This window comes from Kogia breviceps, chromosome 10 (genome assembly GCF_026419965.1).
Source record: "Kogia breviceps isolate mKogBre1 chromosome 10, mKogBre1 haplotype 1, whole genome shotgun sequence".
In the NCBI taxonomy this organism is placed as follows: Eukaryota; Metazoa; Chordata; class Mammalia; order Artiodactyla; family Physeteridae; genus Kogia; species Kogia breviceps.
The window spans coordinates 85,915,150-85,933,260 of record NC_081319.1 but is presented as its reverse complement, the minus strand read 5'-3'; the positions used below and the strand labels follow the sequence as shown (position 1 = coordinate 85,933,260).

The 18,111-nt window shown below is 43.8% G+C and overlaps 2 protein-coding genes across 2 annotated transcripts in view; both read left to right on the top strand.

Moving 5' to 3' along the window:
* The first annotated feature begins 931 nt into the window (after positions 1-931).
* PGBD1 (piggyBac transposable element derived 1) overlaps positions 932-18,111 on the top strand; it is a 54,239-nt gene continuing 37,059 nt past the window's right edge. The window contains exons 1-6 of the mRNA XM_059075421.2: positions 932-1,644; positions 3,246-3,393; positions 5,310-5,392; positions 6,357-6,480; positions 7,501-8,353; positions 9,806-9,846. Coding sequence (XP_058931404.2) covers positions 1,222-1,644; positions 3,246-3,393; positions 5,310-5,392; positions 6,357-6,480; positions 7,501-8,353; positions 9,806-9,846 — 1,672 coding nt within the window. The 5' untranslated portion in view covers positions 932-1,221. The remainder of the gene's footprint in view (positions 1,645-3,245; positions 3,394-5,309; positions 5,393-6,356; positions 6,481-7,500; positions 8,354-9,805; positions 9,847-18,111) is intronic.
* On the top strand, positions 15,029-16,419 carry NKAPL (NFKB activating protein like). Its single transcript, XM_059077186.2, is given in 4 exon segments — positions 15,029-15,230; positions 15,233-16,065; positions 16,068-16,354; positions 16,356-16,419. Coding segments are annotated over 4 exon segments (1,344 nt in total). The 5' UTR covers positions 15,029-15,070.

Sequence of the window (18,111 nt, the reverse complement as noted above, 5' to 3'; positions counted from 1 at the left end):
CATCATATAAGTCAGAATGACTTGCCCATACCTCAACAGGTGAACATTTCCTCCATCACTATCTACTGTTACTATCCCCATTTATAGATTGGGAAAGTCAGGCACAGAGAGGATAAGTAATTTACCAAGGTCACCCAGCTAGTACGTGGTACAGCCAGGATTACATACCCAAGTAACTTGGCTTGAGAGTCGGTGGATCTAACCACTATGCCAGACCATAAATGGGGGCTGGAAAGAAACAAGAAGAATGAAAGCCCAAGATAATATGGTCCCTGATGCCGGGGACTAGAGAGTTTCTGGTAGTGGGAAGCCTGGAAATCCTGGTTGCCTGAGAGGAAGCCATGGAAAATAGAAAGTGGTAACTGTTGTGTGTGGAGGGGAAGAGGGGCAGAATCTCTAGTTACTTTTGCAGAAGCAATCTCAATGGCTTTGTTGGCAGTTTGCCGCCTACAGTGTGTTAAGGTGAGGACTAGAGTCAGAGATAGGAGGGCTTTCTTTCAAGCAGTTTAGCCTTGAAAGGGAGGGAAGAATGGCAGCTGGAGAGGAGCAAGAGCCAGGGGCAGCCACTTCTTCAAGCAAGTGCCTGGTGATGTGGCCTTCGATGTTTCTGAGAGAAAGGGCATGTCCTCCTGCCTGGTGCTCTGACGAAGCCCTGCTTTCTTCTGAATTTTAGTGTCAATTTTATGCCAGCTCTGTAGTCAAGCTTTACATCAGAGCATGGGGTGGGGGACACAACAGCATCCTTACAGGACTGAAAGATCTAGTCTTATGATACAGAGCCTGTCATCCTTTTTTTCTTCTTCCCCTAACTGCTTCCCTTGAGTGGAGGTAAGGGCACGGTTGCTAACGGGTTAACTCGGGGACAACCACCGAGAGGTGCTTCCTAGAGAGCCCGGGAAGTGGCATTGATTCCCACCGAGGCTTCCTGTGCCCCAGCCTCAATTTTTCTCCAGCAACTGGAACCTGTTCATTCCACCAAGACATCCTTTGGGGTTACTTATTGTGGGATTCGGGGTGTGGTGCAGAGGAGGACGCTGCAAAGGCACCGACTACAGGGGGCAATCTGTGAAGTTGCGCCCCAGGGGTGTCCTGGGCCCCTGGACACGCGGAAGGGGACCACTGCAGTTTTACAGTATAATTGTGATTTCCCACCTTTCAAGAATTTTCCGAAAAAATACAGCTCCCAGCTAGAGTGAGGCCCAACTACTGCCTTGGTCCAAGATGGCTAGAGAATCGAAGGAAAGCGCAGCCTTGGACGCCCAGTCTGCAGAGGACCGGACCGGGATCCTGACTGTGAAGGTGGAGAAGGAGGAAGCCTCCGCCTTGGCTGCTGAGGCGGGCGCCCCAGGCAGCCCCGCTCCGGGCTCCGAGCACTCCCGCCAGCGCTTCCGAGGCTTCCGCTACCCGGAGGCTGAGGGGCCCCGCGAGGCTCTGAGCCGGCTCCGGGAGCTCTGCCGACTGTGGCTGCGGCCTGAGGTGCACACTAAGGAGCAGATCCTGGAGCTGCTAGTGCTGGAGCAGTTCCTGACCATCCTGCCGGGCGACCAGCAGAGCTGGGTGCGGAAGCAGCATCCGGAGAGCGGGGAGGAGGTGGTGGTGCTCTTGGAGTATTTGGAGAAGCAGTTGGATGAGCCGATGCCGCAGGTAGAGAGAACAGGTTTAGCTTCTGAAAGCTGTGGTCTGTTTCTTCCTGAAATCTCCAGATCAGAGTGAGGGCCTTTTCTTTAAGATACAGACGTTCTCAGTCTCTTTTTGTACCATGAATCTCTTTGCCAGTAAGGTGAAGTCCCTGGACTCCTTCACATAATAGTATTTTTTAAATACATAAAGGAAAATATAAAGGATTAAAAAGAACTCAATTATATTGAAATACAGTTAGCAAAGCATTAAATGTATGGTAAAGTTATATATGTGCTTTTTAAAATTAATGCACTAAATAGTAACATCTAGGGACAGGCCTAATAACTAGTATAATTTCAAAGTGGTGATGAATGACTTTGACATTTACCTGGTTGTAATGTGATATGAGAACATCTGTAGTTTCAGTTGGTGACAGATTCCTGTGTACTGCTTATAACACCTTGGTTTGTTGCTTTCATTCATAATTGAAGGAAATGCTAAATTTTGCTTGGAAGCTAGTAAAGATAAAGTTATTTTTCGTATTCACATTCACGAAAAACCTGGGAGGGAGTCGGTGGACCACTAGTTAGAAACCCCAGCGTTCATTTTTACATGCATCTTCCTGAATGTTGCATGAGTCTATTTTCCCTTTGCAGTATTCTGTGTCCTTGTGTGTTCCTTTTAGCGTGTACATAACCAGACCAAAGACTTCTAACCTGTGACGGAGAGACCAAGGTTCTTGAGTTGGCATTAGTGCCCCTTAGCCCTGTAACAGAGAAGAATCATTTCAAGTCTCAGCTTCAGGCTCTTCATTCTTTACAGAAGCTTTGGGAAATTCTAAGCTGCACATGAGCTAATTATTATGAAAGTGACTTGAAAATTAATTAATGACAAATGTCTGGAAGGAAACCTTCATTTAATGAGGACAGACCATGTACCAGGCCCTGTGTTAGGTGATTTCACACACTGCAATATTTTTTTGCGGTACGCGGGCCTCTCACTGTTGTGGCCTCTCCCGTTGCGGAGCACAGGCTCCGGACGCGCAGGCTCAGCGGCCATGGCTCACGGGCCTGGCCACTCCGCGGCATGTGGGATCTTCCCGGACCGGGGCACGAACCCACGTCCCCTGCATCGGCAGGCGGACTCTCAACCACTGCGCCACCAGGGAAGCCCAACACACTTCAATATTATTTGCTGGTCTCCAAAACCCTGTAAGCTAGAAATTATTATTTTCATTTTTTAGATAAAAAAGCATATAAGTATTCTCTAAGAAATTAGCCCCAATTCCCAAAGAGTTTTCATAAAAGCACAAATATATATAATGAGGGAGCACAGAGTAATGCTTAAGAGCGTGGGCGCTGGATTCATTCTGCCTGACCTCCCATCCTAATATTTCTGCTTTTAGCTGGGTGACCTTGGGCAAGTTGCTTAAACATTGTGCCTCAGTTTCCCCATTACAAAAATACAGATAATAAAAGTACCTAGCTCATAAGGTTGTTGTGCTCTGCATCAAGTGAGTTAATATTCATAAAGTTCTTAGAAATAGTGCCTGGGAAATAGAAAGTACTAGCACATAGAGAGTGTGATAGAAGTGTCTGATGAATAAATAAATGAATGACTTCTAGGTCCCAGGTGGTGACCAGGGGCAAGAACTGCTCTGTTGCAAGATGGCAGTGTTGACACCAGCTATCAGGTCACGAAATACCCAGTTCCAGCCAAGAAAGTCTTCACTCAAGCATGAATCTCTGGGATCCCAGTCCTTACCAGACAGAGGTGAGTATTATCTTCTGGGCAATATGAATTCTGCAGACTTGAACCAATTTCATTTAATGATCACCTAAAAGATCTGTTGATAGGTGTCTTATATGCCCCTTGCAGATCTACTTTACTTTGAGACTGAGACTAATAGGGAAATTTCAAACAATAGTGGAAAGCTTTCCTAACCAAACCTGGACATGGTAAATAAGACTTTATTACAAGTAGTGTTTGGAAAGAGTTGATTTTTGTAGCAACACAGTGATCTCCATTCATTCAACATATATTTCTGGAGGCTCCCTACGTGGTAGCCAGTGTTGTAGGTACCAGGGATAGCATTGTCAGTAGGACAGATTTCTTCCTCCAATGGAACTTACATTCTAGTAAGGAGAATAGCAAATAAATTAATATGATTTCAGATATTGGTGAGTGCTGTGAGGAATATAAGGCAGAATATGTAAAGCCAGTCAGAATATTCCAGAATTGTAGGATTTCTACAAACCAAAGAGTATAAATCTTCTAAACCTGTCACTTAGAACAGGGTGACAGTCACTCAGTAGGAAACTGTTATATTTTCCCGAGTGTTCCCCATGTACTGTGAACATCTGGGCAGATTTCCAAGACAACACTGGGATACACCAGCCAACAGGAAATCTTTATTTCCGAACAGAGGTCCTAGCCTAACCTAACTTGTTTTCTGCCTCCAGCTAAGTTCACCTTTTATAGGAAAACCTAAAGTTCCCTTTACTTCTCTCAAATCTGAGCAAGTTCTATATAAGCAGACTTCCATTTCCTCCTTTCTGGGCCCAGCCTTATCTGACTCCTCTTAGTCTTTCAGAACTAAAGAATAAAGCACCCAGGGCTTCCCTGGTGGAGCAGTGGTTAAGAATCTACCTGCCGATGCAGGGGACACGGGTTTGAGTCCTGCTCCGGGAAGATCCCACATGCTGTGGAGCAACTGAGCCTGTGTGCCACAACTACTGAGCCTGCACTCTAGAGCCCACAAGCCACAGCTACTGAGCCTGCGTGCCACAACTACTGAAGCCCATGTGCCTAGAGCCCATGCTCTGCAACAAGAGAAACCACCGCAATGAGAAGCCTGTGCACCACAACGAAGAGTAGCCCCCACTCACCACAACTAGAGAAAAGCCTGCTCACAGCAACGAAGACCCAATGCAACCAAAAATAAAAATAAAAAAATTTTGTAATAAGAATAAAGCACCCTGGGCTTCCCTGGTGGCGCAGTGGTTGAGAGTCCGCCTGCCGATGCAGGGGACACGGGTTCATGCCCTGGTCCGGGAAGATCCCACATGCCGCGGAGCGGCCGGGCCCGTGAGCCATGGCCACTGAGCCTGCACGTCCGGAGCCTGTGCTCCGCAACAGGAGAGGCCACAACAGTGAGAGGCCCTCATACAGCAAAAAAAAAAAAAAAAAAAAAAAGAATAAAGCACCCAAAGAGCTACTAAAGAAATTTTAACAACAACGAAAATCCTTGGGACTTCCCTGGTGGTCCAGTGCTTAAGACTCCATGCTTCCACTGCAGGGTGCGCGGGTTCAATCCCTGGTCAGGGAAGTTCCTCATGCCACGTGGTGCAGCCAAAAAAAGAAACCACAGAAATCCTCTTATTCCCTCTCTCAGCAAAATTCAGATTAAAGACTCTTCAGATGGAATGCTTTGTTTTGTTTTTATGTTGCTACCATTTCTTACCAAGGATCCAGCCCATCGTTTTGTGAATCTGTGGAGTATACCACATCTCTTAAGGCCCTAGGATTTGAGCTGGCAGGGATCAGGAATTTTGGAAAGACACATTGTATAAACTTCTTTATGGGAATTTATGCAGTTTTTGAACTTGGACTTCACGGCTCAGGGAGGCTGAATGCCAGGGAGGTTGAATGTCAGGATCAATCTCATCCAGAGCTTCTTTCCTTCTTAGTTCTCCAGGTTCCTAGGCTTGCCTCTGGAGGGCGCTGTAGAGAAGATGAAGTGGTAGCCGCCAGGCTTGCCCCAGAGTCCCAGGTGAGGTGGAGCCCCTGTCCCTCCCCCAGCACCCAGCACCCTTCACTGCTGATGGGCTTCCCATCAGATCCCTTTCTCTCCATGCCTCCTCCACCCTCATCCTGGAACTACAAGGAGTTTGAGTATTCTCATTTATCCCAAGGTTGCTAATCATCATCTGTCATTATTTTGGTGTTCACTTAAGAGGATTTTCCTGTTTCACTCCTAGCTTGGAGACTGTGCTTCCCTGCTCTTCCTAGCCATCTGTTTGGTCAGCTCCTTCATCAAGGAGATTTTCTTCTTCAGCAAGGGAAATTTAGCAAATTCAAACTGAAGATTTTGTTGTGATGGTGATTTAGTTTTGTTTTTTTAAGTATCATAAACTGTGCTGCTAGTGAGGGATATAAAGTCATGCCCACTGCCCTCTAGGAACTTAAACTTGAAGGAACAGATAAGGCATGTGCTTTTAGTCTAAGATTTAATATTACAATTTGAATAGTCTTTACTTAACCTGGATTGTAATTTCTTACCCAGTCTTTCATGTCCTACTTGAAGATCTCAGTATTTGAGGCTCTGTAGAACCTATTATCCCTGGTTTTTCCTCACCTCAGACCTAGATTTCATTGTATTTTTAAAATCATTAATACAAATAAGCCCCCATCCCCACTTTGCCAAAGCACACCACAAATATTTTGAAAAGCTTGGATATGGTTCCACTCCTTTCACTGCACTGGCCCTTGTTTTTCCAAAACATTCACCTTCTGGACTGTTTAGATGTTTATATGAAAGTACTGGTAATGTGTATATTTCTTTCCTTTCATGGTTTTTTTTTTTTTTGACAGAGATGTTATTGGAGATAGGGTTAAGTAGGCATAAGTATGCCATACTTGCTTTTTTGTAAAGGGGGTACTCCTTCATTGCATGTACCCAGCTTTGGGAGTGATTTTGGGCAAGAGGAATTTCATGGAATTACTCACTGTTTCAGGGCCTGCTGAAAATGGAAGATGTGGCCCTGACCCTCACTCCTGGATGGACACAGCTGGATTCATCTCGGGTGAACTTCTACAGAGATGAAAGGCAGGAGAACTGTGGCAGCCTGATCTCCTTGGGTAAGACTGATGGGCACTGATTTCTTAAAAGGTTTCCTGGCTTCCTTTGTGTATTAGAACCTACTAGGCTGTTAGAAACTGTTTGAATTATGTTTAGAATTAGAACCACCATTTCTGAATCCCAACTACTAACCAGTGGTGTGACTAGTTTATTAACCCTTCTGAGCCTTGCTCTTTTATCTGTCCTGCCAGTGTCCTGGTCAGTTCAGTTTAAGTGGGATGAAGGAGGTACAGCCCTTAGTACAGGTCCAGCTCATAGTAGATGCTCAGTAAATGCTGATTTCTTCCTCTTCCCTTCCTGTTGCTAGGCCTGATAGTGCAGGAGAGCTGAGGGATCTCTTCAGGAAGTGGGCCATGGGACCATAGAATGAGAGCTAGAAGTGAGCCAGAGATTGACTGCAGAGCCTGGCCTTAGAGATGAGCGTGCAGTGCAGAGGCGCACAAGATTGCCTGGCTTGTCTGAGTTCACGTAGCTCACTGGCAGCAGAGTGGGAGCTCCAGCTTAGATCTCCCAGCACTGATGCCAGTTTTATTTAGCAGACCCTGCCTCTGCCTGGGGTGCAGCCAGAGATGACTGCACCTTCCAGTGGTCAGTGAGTTCTGAGTTCCTACTTTCCCTGTTTCTCATAGAACATTTCAGAAATCCTTTCACTTGCCTTGTTTACTGTCACCTTCTGCTCAGCCCTTTTAGTATCTAATCCTAAGCACATGGCCCTGCCTTACTTTCTTAGAACTTAGAGCATCTGCATTTATCCCCAGCACAATCTTCAGGCCTCACCACCTTCCCTCCAATCTCTCCACTCCCAGATTGTACCCTTCTTCCAATGGCCCCATTCTCATTCTCAGGTCTCCCTCCCCAGCACGCCTGTTCTCCCCTTTTATTCTCATGTTTATTCTAATACTTAAATCTTCATCCATGGCATATATACGCCTCTATAATTCTCGCCTCCCTGGGACTCATCACAAAGCTTTCCTCTGTGGCAGGGCATAATTGACAGTTGCTGGCCATTTGTTGTTCAGGTGGTGCAGTGCAGACGAAGATCAGGGACCTGCCTCCAGACGAGGACCATCTAGGACAAGAGTCTGGTCAGATACCATGCCACTTGGGTGAAGCCATTGGCCAGATTCCTGCACGTGCAGAAGCTGGTGATCAGGAGGGCAGGTTACAAAGAAAGCAGAAAAGTGCTGCAGGGAATAGGCGGCACTATTGCCATGAATGTGGGAAGACTTTTGCTCAGAGTTCAGGCCTGACTAAGCACAGGAGAATCCACACTGGGGAGAAACCCTATGAATGTGAGGAGTGTGGCAAGACCTTCATCGGGAGCTCTGCCCTCGTCATTCATCAGAGAGTCCACACTGGGGAGAAACCATATGAGTGTGAAGAATGTGGCAAGGTCTTCAGTCACAGTTCAAACCTTATCAAACACCAGAGAACTCACACCGGGGAGAAGCCCTACGAGTGTGATGACTGCGGGAAAACCTTTAGCCAGAGCTGCAGCCTCCTTGAACATCACAAAATCCACACTGGGGAGAAGCCATACCAGTGCAATGTGTGTGGCAAAGCCTTTAGGCGCAATTCACATCTCCTGAGACATCAAAGGATCCACGGCGATAAAAACGTTCAGAATCCTGACCGTGGAGAGACCTGGGAGAGTCAGGGGAGGATGGAAAGCCAGTGGGAAAATGTTGAGGCTCCCGTGTCTTATAAATGTAATGAGTGTGAGAGAAGTTTCACTAGGAATAGAAGCCTTATTGAGCACCAAAAAATCCACACTGGTGAGAAACCCTATCAGTGTGATACATGTGGAAAAGGCTTCACCCGAACTTCATACCTTATTCAACATCAGAGAAGCCATGTTGGGAAAAAAATTCTGTCTCCATGACCCATGTCTTACATGCCAGAGTTGATGCTCACTCCTCGTTGTACTGAAGCCACCCTGCAGCCCTTGCTGACCAGAAAATTGTGAGCTGGGCTTTATTTACTCCCACACATCATCAGGTGTTTGTTAGAAAATAGAGACTGGCTGAGATGAATTATCTTCTACATCTTAGAAGGTGATTGAAAAGGAAAAAAACCAACTTGTTTGATAAGAGTCTATGGGAGAGTTGTCTGGAAGAGGTCAGACCTGAAATGATTCTCACCTTTTAGACTTAAATGGGCTTCTAGACTGGCTAATTAATCACCCTCGGCCAGCACTTTATGACGTCTCCTGGGTGGATAGCTCTGATTTGGGGGGCTGCTGCTCTGACTGTTCATTTTGCCTATAATGAATTCCTCACCAGTTGGTTGGATCAATGATGTCTTATACCCCCATTGTGCCTTGCATACAGGTGCTATAGACATTTATTAAATATACCAGTGAAACGACCTTCATAGCTCTGAAAATCTAATGTTGTCTAGATTTCTGAGGACTATCTAAGGCCATTTGTGTTCGTCTAATTCTCTGAGGTTCTAGATTCTGGATCTAGAATATTTATCTAGATTCATATTCTAGTATATTTATTGTCAAATACGTAAGATTGTCAGAGTTGGGGTGGAGGAATCCATATTTCTTCACCAGTATAGTAGTTATAGTAAGAATGCCTTAAACAGCTTCTTTATCATTAAGACATTGTGAGACTGCTCCATCTGTACAATTCCAGTCTATAGTCAACGTTAACTACATTCATTCATATTAATTTTGCTACTCTTTAGGGGGAAACCTTTCACATTCAGGTAAATAAAAAGCAATTTATCAAGTCAGATCAAAACTATTATGAATCTTGACGAAAATCCTATGATGAGAGAATTCCCTGGCTGTCCAGTGGTTAGGACTTCACACTGTCACTGCTGAGGGCCCAGGTTCGATTCTTAGTTGGGGAACTAAAATACCACAGGCTGCACAGCCAAAAATTTTAAAAATTAAGAAAAAAAAATCCTATGATCCTCAACAGCTTGTTTCTCACCTTTCGGTTATCTTGGGCCTAACCAAGTGCCAAGACACCATCCATATCCCTCTCTCCCAACTTAAAGCCAAGTGTGCATGAAAGCTCATGCCAGCTAAGCTTAAACTCCCTCCAAGTCAGAGGATTCACACCAAACATTTACAACAAGTATTGTTCATGTTTTCAAAGCTGCCCTGTTGTTGGGGAGAGAAAGATTGGGTCAGAGGCAGCCAATGTTGATAGAGACCCGAATGTGGGCAGTAGGAGAAAATGTATCTTTTCAGAAACACATTGGGAGTCCTGGGTATCTGACCAAAACGATTCCACAACATTCAAAGTATCAACCTGTGAAGTCAACACTCTCAATAAGAATTCCATGATATCTCCTGTTTTCACCCAGATCACCTTCTGCTAAGTTCTTCAAAGACTGCTACCTTCTTCGTAGGTGCCTGAGTGCCTGTCCCCAGCTTCCAGCTTTAACAAGAATGGGTTCTGCCTCTGAGGAAATCCCGGAACATGTTTTGTTCAGTCCCCAGCATAGCGTTTTCTTCTGTTCTCAAGTACCCTTGCTGGATTCCTGCTCTGAAGTACCCCTGCCTGACTAGGGACTTTGCAAACTGTGGGGCCCTTCCTTTATCACTTCCCTGCAATCTTTCATTGCCTTCATTATCCCCTTGTTGCGGTATAATTTAAAACTTTAGTGTTCTAAAATCCTGTAGATGTCCTCCAGTTAATCTTTTCTAGCCTTTTAAAATTTCCTTTTAAATTAGCCATATTTTTGTTACCTCCGCAAAGCTAGCCATTTCCTCTTGTCTCCTTATCTTTATTTTTCGTAAATATTTGCTAATAGCTCTGATCTTAAACACTGTTCATTTTTCTTTGGTGTTTGCTTCTTATTTCATGTGAAGAGATACATATAAAGCCTTTTACAAACCAGAAAACATTATACACTTAATAAGTATAATTTATTGAGATTAACAAAGGACCACTGCACCTCCTTTCACTCTTTCTGCTCCTTCCGAACCTAAAAGACTTCTCCACAGAGAAGGGAAAGATTATAGAAAAATACTTTTGAGTACCTACTATGCCTGACAGTGAAAGCGAGAAAGCATACACACACACATGCATACATACTTGGGCTTAGGCTTTCAGTATAGTAACATTGATAAGACTTGCACTTAAAAATAAGACAGTTCAGTGGTAAATAACTTGTGAGTGGTGAACTGAATGCTGTGGAAGTTCAGAGGAGGGAAAGGTTACTTCTGGCTGTGTGGTGTTATTGCGTGGACAGGGTGACATGTTAGCTGAAAAGACTAAAGGAGTTTGTCAAATTTAGTAACTAAGGCAAGTTTGAAGAGATACATACATTGTAGCAGCCTTCAGTGCCAGAGCAAGGGGTTGAAATTTTATTCAGTAACACTGACATTTTATGATAAAAATATTATTTAGGAAACTATCTGGCATTATTGTATAATTTCAGATTAAAAAGTTACTTTGCTGATAGGCTTTTAGACACCCCACTTTTGTATATAACAAATGTGTGTTTATAAGTAAGTGAATTATAAAATGGGTTTAACTCTAGCCTATTTAAAAGAATGGTCAAAAAAATTATTTTCAGACGAAATTAGACCCCATAAAATAAGCTGCTTAGTTAGATATAAGCAGTATATAAAGTGGAATAAAACATCACTTTTCATGCTTTTAAAACTTGTTTTTAGGAATTTTAGTGTCAATTAGCCATTCTGTTGGATTGGCCAAAAAGTTCATTCGGGTTTTGGAAGTTTTGGGCCAACCCACCCAATACTTCACTTCTCCAATTGAAACAATGCTGAAATCCCCCATTTTCTTTCTTCTTCCTTTTCATGAATAAGTAACTAATTATATATAGCTATTTTTTCTACTTGGGTAGAATGAATAGTTACAATGAAAAGAGATTTTTGATGAATAGCCCTCCTAGATGGGTTCTTAATTTTGGTAAAGATGTGTGTATTCCTGCAAAAGATTCTGTTTCTTTTCCTTCTCCGGCTGCGTTGGGTCTTCGTTGCTGCGCTACGCACGGGCTTACTCTAGTTGTGGGTGAGCGGGGGCTACTCTTTGTTGCGGTGCATGGGCTTCTCATCGTGGTGGCTTCTCTTGTTGCAGAGCATCGGCTCTAGGCGCCCGGGCTTCGGTTATGGTGCAGGGGCTCATTAGTAGCGGCTCACGGGCTCTAGAGCGCAGGCTCAGTAGTTGTAGCTCACGGGCTTAGTTGCTCCAGGGCACGTGGGATCTTCCCATGTCCCCTGCATTGGCAGGCGGATTCTTAACCACTGCACCACCGGGAAGTCCCTCTTCCTCCTCCTCTAGTGGGAAAAAAATAGTAGGAGTGCCAACTTCACAGGGTTGTGAGGATCTGCTCATACAAATAAGAAGTGCTGGATAAATAATCTGAAAACGTTAATATTGATAGAGAAATGGAGGTTAAACACTTTGTTAGCCGAAACCTCTATATATTGGAATGACAATTGTTTAATAGTAAAGGCTCTCTAAAAAAAGTGTCCTGACACAAGCGCGTGACAGTGTTGATCTTATCTTGTAATGATGTCCCAAATCATCTGTGTGGTTCCATCTCAATTATTCATAATGAGAACTTTACTCAGTAAACTTGATTTATCTACTTTTCTCTAAACACACTTTTTAGTCTATCTTTTGTTACTCCTTGTGATAGCTAAAATTGGGTCTAATTCAAATGCGGGAGCTTTTTTTTCAGTCAGCTCTGTAGATGTGGTACCTATTTTGCACGTTTCAAATGGAGTTGCTGCTACAGAAATATTTGGGGATGACTACTGTCCTGTGGACTTTTTTTGTTAACATAACATTTTATTGTAGAAATATCCTTTATTTCTGCATCTACCCACATTTCTCACTTTGTCTGTAGTATTAGCAATTCCTTCCTATTTACCACATCGATCTAAGACCTTGGAATTTGAACATGGCAAGTGTTCCTGGTCTCCTTTCCCAATTAATGGCTGAATACTATGATATATTCCTGCCTGTTCCATGTATTTTGTTTATTAGGAATTGGGTTGTCATCCAAAATCCTCTGCACAACTTTCCAAATTCCCATTTTTATTCAAATTTCTAAGCTACTTCAAGATTTTTAAGGGTCTAGGAAAAAAACTCTGAACAACCCTAATGTAACTTATTTGTATAATAGTAATAAACCATGTGATTATTCCTTTCATCTGAGTGAATTCTTAAACAGCTAACACATTGCATAATTTCCAAGCTGTCAGAAAATAACTATAGTTTCAGGTATTAACTAAAGTGTTAAAACTTTTAACCGTTTTCTTCCCTCTGTTCCTCACCAATTCTGCCCATCAGCATTGGGATCCTCGGAAATCAAGTTTGTAGCCTTTGACCCGCTACAGCAGGGGGTATAGAAGGGCTGAGACATATGTGTGAGATAAATGACAGGCTTACCAGAGCATCCTTGGCCCCTAGCAGAGTTCCTATTAAATGAGTGAATCTGGAAATTGATCCAGCTTGTTCTTTTGTATTATTTGTGAAATAAAATTCATATTTTATGGCAAGACAAGGAAAATTTAAACATAAAAAATTTTCTCTGGGGACTTCCCTGGCGGTCCAGTGGTTAAGACTCTGTGTTTCCACTGCAGGGGGCCTGGGTTCGATCCCTGGTCGGGGAACTAAGATCCCGCATGCCGCATGGTGTGGCCAAAAGAAAAAAAAATTTTTTTTTTCTCTGCCCTTTGGCCTCCTCTCTTTCCTCTACTGTGCATTGTGTACCTGCATTATGCATCAACCAAACCTCCCCATCAGCAGAAATACCTGTTCAACTATAAAGAGCAACATTCTAGCACCAACAAGGTACTCCTTAAAAGATAACATTCCTTCTTAATGGGAAAAAATGCCCCTTAAAATGAAATGAAGAGAAAAGCTCTCTGTCCATGTTTGGGCCTCTGTTATCATTAGAAAAATTCACTCTGGAGTTAGTTTATAAATGTGATCATATTGTCTATGGCGCTGCTTTTGCTCGACAATGGCAGCACCCCAATTAAGCAAAATGTTATTTTCTCAAAAAAAGTTTTTGGGTTTCCCTGGTGGCGCAGTGGTTGGGAGTCCTCCTGCCAATGCAGGGGACATGGTTCGTGCCTCGATCCGGAAAGATCCCACATGCCGTGGAGCGGCTGGGCCCCGTGAGCCATGGCCCTTGAGCCTGCGCATCCGACAGGCTCCGCAATGGGAGAGGCCACAACAGTGAGAGGCCCGCGTACCTAAAAAAAAAAATTTTTTTTTCATTCTTCCTATCAGAAGACCTGTATTATTAAAAATTGTACTCAGTTATTATGGTTTGAATAAGATAATTATATTTCATTAATAAAAATGTGTGGAAATTTGTTTTTTGTCTTATTATATAAGTGCATACATAATATCCTCAATTTTGTCTCTTGGCCCACAAAGTCTAAAATATTTACTATTGGCCTTTTACAGAAAAAGTTTGCTAATCCCTGTTCTAGATAATAGTTTTCTTAAGGAACAAAACTATATTCTAAAACTAATTTTCCCATATATTATCTGAAAGAGATATTCCATCAATCAATCAATATTTGAAAACCCCATCTAATACTAAGTGGCTTAATTTTATCCAAAAGAATTTTTTTTACATATAGTATGATATTTTTACTTACAGAGAATCTGTAATACTTTATCCATTGTGATATTTTCACCATACATGTGACCATTGATTTTTAACACTCCCTCCTATTTGCCAGTTCCTAAGGAGGCATAGTTTATGGCAGGGCACCATGCCAGTCCTTGTCTCCTTCAATCACATTACTAAAATTTTACGTAGATCAAATGACCTCATTTGATTCTATTTAATTTAATTTCTCCATTTTATTCATTTAGACGCCTAGCATCAGGAAAGCACCATTCCTAAGTTCTGACTTAACTTTTCTGTCACTTTCCAAGTCTGTCAACTAACTGAGCAGGTCAACTTAACTATAGAGAACCAAGATGACGGTAATGTCTATGCACGTTTTAAGAGCGGGGGAAGTAATCTTGCATGAAATGTTTGCCATTTTAGAGAGTGAACAAAGTGTGTGCAGAACATGGTTCCCAAACAACAGTTTCTGAAAAGCTCAACTAGATAAGGAGACATCTACAAGCCTGGGTTAGATGCTTCCCAGTGTTTCTGCGAATTTAAGAATACAAATCATGACTCCGGTCCTCACTTAACTCAGGCTGAGCTCAAACTTTGATTTTAAAATAAGTTCTGGTTCTTGCTTCCAAGTGGGATTTGGTAGTCATTAATAAACGTAAACGTATCTCTGCCATGAAGATGGTGGACAAGTTCCTTTTTAAGGAGTTAACAAGAGGAGCGTGAGAAGTAGGGAAACTTCACCAAGGGGTAAAGATAAAGAGGGCGGAAGTGAGAATGATAGGAGAGAGGGTATCAAGATGCTTAAAGGCAAGTAACCAGGTAGAGAAGGGAGTGTTTGAACAGTAGAGGGATTCATTGATGCGAATTCCTCTTTTTACGTTCCCACGGGGCTCAGGATGGGGAATGTAAATCGTGTCAACAGGCGCGGCCACGCCCCCTTTATCCGCTATTGCGAAGAGGCCACCACACAGCCTCAGCCAAAGCAGGGGCCTCACAGCCCACATGCTGATTGGGTTTTCTTCAGGCAAGCACCGAAAGCGGAAGTCGTGCGCCGGACCGTTGCTAGAGCGCTTGCGTGGCCGGCAATCGCCGTCAGTCTCGGTCTTTGTAGTAACTGCTCTTGTGAAAGCGCGGCGCGTGGCGCCAGTGTCCCGGTCGCGCTACCCCGCGACACCCCAGGCTCTAGGAGACGGCGACGCAGCTCGTCAGGGAGCCTGCCTAACGCGCAGGCCAGACCATCCCCGTGGGGCAGCCGTTCCCACTCCCACTCCCACTCCCGCGGCCGCGAGGGCCTCAGGCCTCAGTGGGGTGGGTCGGGCGTCGGCGCTCCTTGTACCTTCAGCCGCTCTGGATCTCGAGAGCGGCCCACCAGGCTCCGCAGCTACGCTTTCTCGTCCTCTTCTGTCTACTATGGCGGGTACTGCTACCATCACCACCACTATGCGCTCGACAGGCAGTGGGCGGAAGACTATGAGAAGGAGAAGGAGGAGAGCTATCGTCAGGGGAGGCTGAAAGAGAGAGACAGGACTGGGGAGTTGGGAGCACCTGAGGTGTGGGGTCTGTCTCCAGAGTTTCCTGAGCCAGATTCTGGTGAACACACCCCGGTTGAGGATGAAGAGGTAAAGACTAAGAAGAGCAGCAGTTCACATTCCAGCTCCGAAGAAAAAAGGAAAAAGAAGACCAGTCGTTCAAAAAATAAGAAAAGAAAGAAAAAGTCCAAAGGAAAACACAGGAAATATTCTGATAATAGCGACAGTAATTCAGACTACGACACTAGCTCGGATGATGATAAAACGAGAGCAACAAAAGCCAAGAAGAAAGAGAAGAAAAAGAAACACAGAGCTAAAAAGCCCAAGAAAAAGACGAAGAAGACTAAAACAGAATCCAGTGACAAACGCTGTAAGGATTCAGAAGGGGAGTTGCCAGAAGATATCTGGATTGAGCAGTCAAAGATTGCAGATAACATGGCTCTAATAGGTCCAGAGGCACCTATAATACACACACCTCTCAAAATGAGAAACCTTTGAACTATGGCCATGCTCTGCTTCCAGGTGAAGGTGCAGCTACGGCTGAGTATGTAAAAGCTGGAAAGCGTATCCCACGAAGAGGTGAAATTGGGCTGAGAAGTGAAGAGATTGCATCTTTTGAATGCTTGCGTTATGTTATGAGTGGTAGCAGGCATCACAGAATGGAGGTTGTGCAACTGCGTAAAGAGAACCAGATCTATAGTGCTGATGAGAAGAGAGCTCTTGCATCCTTTAACCAAGAAGAGAGACGGAAGAGAGAATAAGATTCTAGCTAGTTTCAGAGAGATGGTGTACCGAAAGACAAAAGGGAAAGATGACAAATAAGAGCTTTTGTTCTATAGCCGGACTTTTAAGAATGTTATATGACCAAAATTAAAAGGCTTTATGGTGCTGCTGTACCTACTATAAGTTCCTCAAGAAAAAACTGCTTTTTGAGATCTCTTAAGCAATTTATTTTTTGTTATTTTTAATTTTAAAAGTAGAATGTGCACGTTTTTTAAAATATTCAAACACTACAGGAGGAAAGTCAGTAAAATGTAAGTCTTTTACCCCAGCCCCTGATCCTTCTCCCCAAAGAAATCTGTTTTTGGAATCTTCTATATCTGTCCATAAGTTCCATGTATATACAAGCATGTATGTTGCAGGCTAAAGATTAGATCTATTAACCTGAAGGGTTTTTTGTTTTTGTTTTTTTCCCTGTTTCTCTGACTTTTCTCTCTTTGAGGGCTTCCTTGCCTCATGGAGCTGTTCATTTACCCCAGGGAGAACCAGAAGAACCCCAGAAAGAACAAAGGATTCAATTGAGTGTATACTTCTGGTTTCCATTTAACACTGAGTTAAAAAGTAGAGGTTTATTGGCTCATTTTCCTCTTCAGTCTGGTTTCCCTTAAATAACAAAAAGGCTGCCAAAGCTCCTGAGTTTGGTTATATATTTTCCTGGGCCACCTATGAAGAGAGAACATTTTTGTCCTGGCATTCCAAACAAGAATACTGAGATGCAGCCTAATTACATTAGCTTAGGTCTCATGCCCTTCCTCAGAAAAGGAATTGTTGCAAGGGAAATAGAATAATGGCCTACTCGTGAATCTGCAGGTTTTTTGTTTTTCCCCGGTACGCGGGCCTCTCACTGTTGTGGCCTCTCCCATTGCGGGGCACAGGCTCCGGACGCGCAGGCTCAGCAGCCATGGCTCACGGAACCAGCCGCTCCGCGGCAGCATGTGGGATCTTCCCATACCGGGGCACGAACCCGTGTCCCCTGCATCTGCAGGTGGACTCTCAACCACTGCGCCACCAGGGAAGCCCGAATCTGCACGTTTTGTCACCCTAATGGGCTACATGGGCAAGGAATGGATACCTGAGTGAAAATCAGAGTAATGTTTGGAAGTGGGGGGTAGGCAACCAACAAATGCCCACTACAGTTTTGAATGATGTTTTTAAAAATATAGAATAGAGAGTACAGGTGCTGAAAGCCAAAGTTTTCTTGAAGAAAAGCTTGGCTTTGACTTAGAAGCCGATTACTTGATTGAGGGGGTGATAAGATTTATCCATAAAAAGACGTAAAAAAGATAACGGTCCAGAGTGCTTGAGTATTCCAAAGAATAGATTAGGCACCAGCTAGACTAGAGGAGAAAGAACAAAATGAGAATAAAGGAGGAGCTCATGAAAAGGAGATCAGATCAGGAGGGACCAGGTAGACAAGAGAGTTAGCATTGAGAGACTGGCTAGCACCAATGCTGGAAAAGACTTTTAGAGTGAGCTCCACTCATGTTCTGTGGTAAGGCTTTTGTTGTCATCCAGTGACATCTTCCTGAACTCTGAGACCTCAGCGCTAACCAAACTAATTTGGATAAGCCCCTTTTCAAGGCTCAAGACCCTGGTAACCCCACAGAGCTGAAGGTGAAGGAGTGCAGTTCTAGAATCTGGCAGGGCAGAGTGATGTAGAAGGGCACATTTACCCCAGTATGTGACTTGATTGACACTGGACCACACTAGCTTGAGATTTTCCCCAAAGAGAGT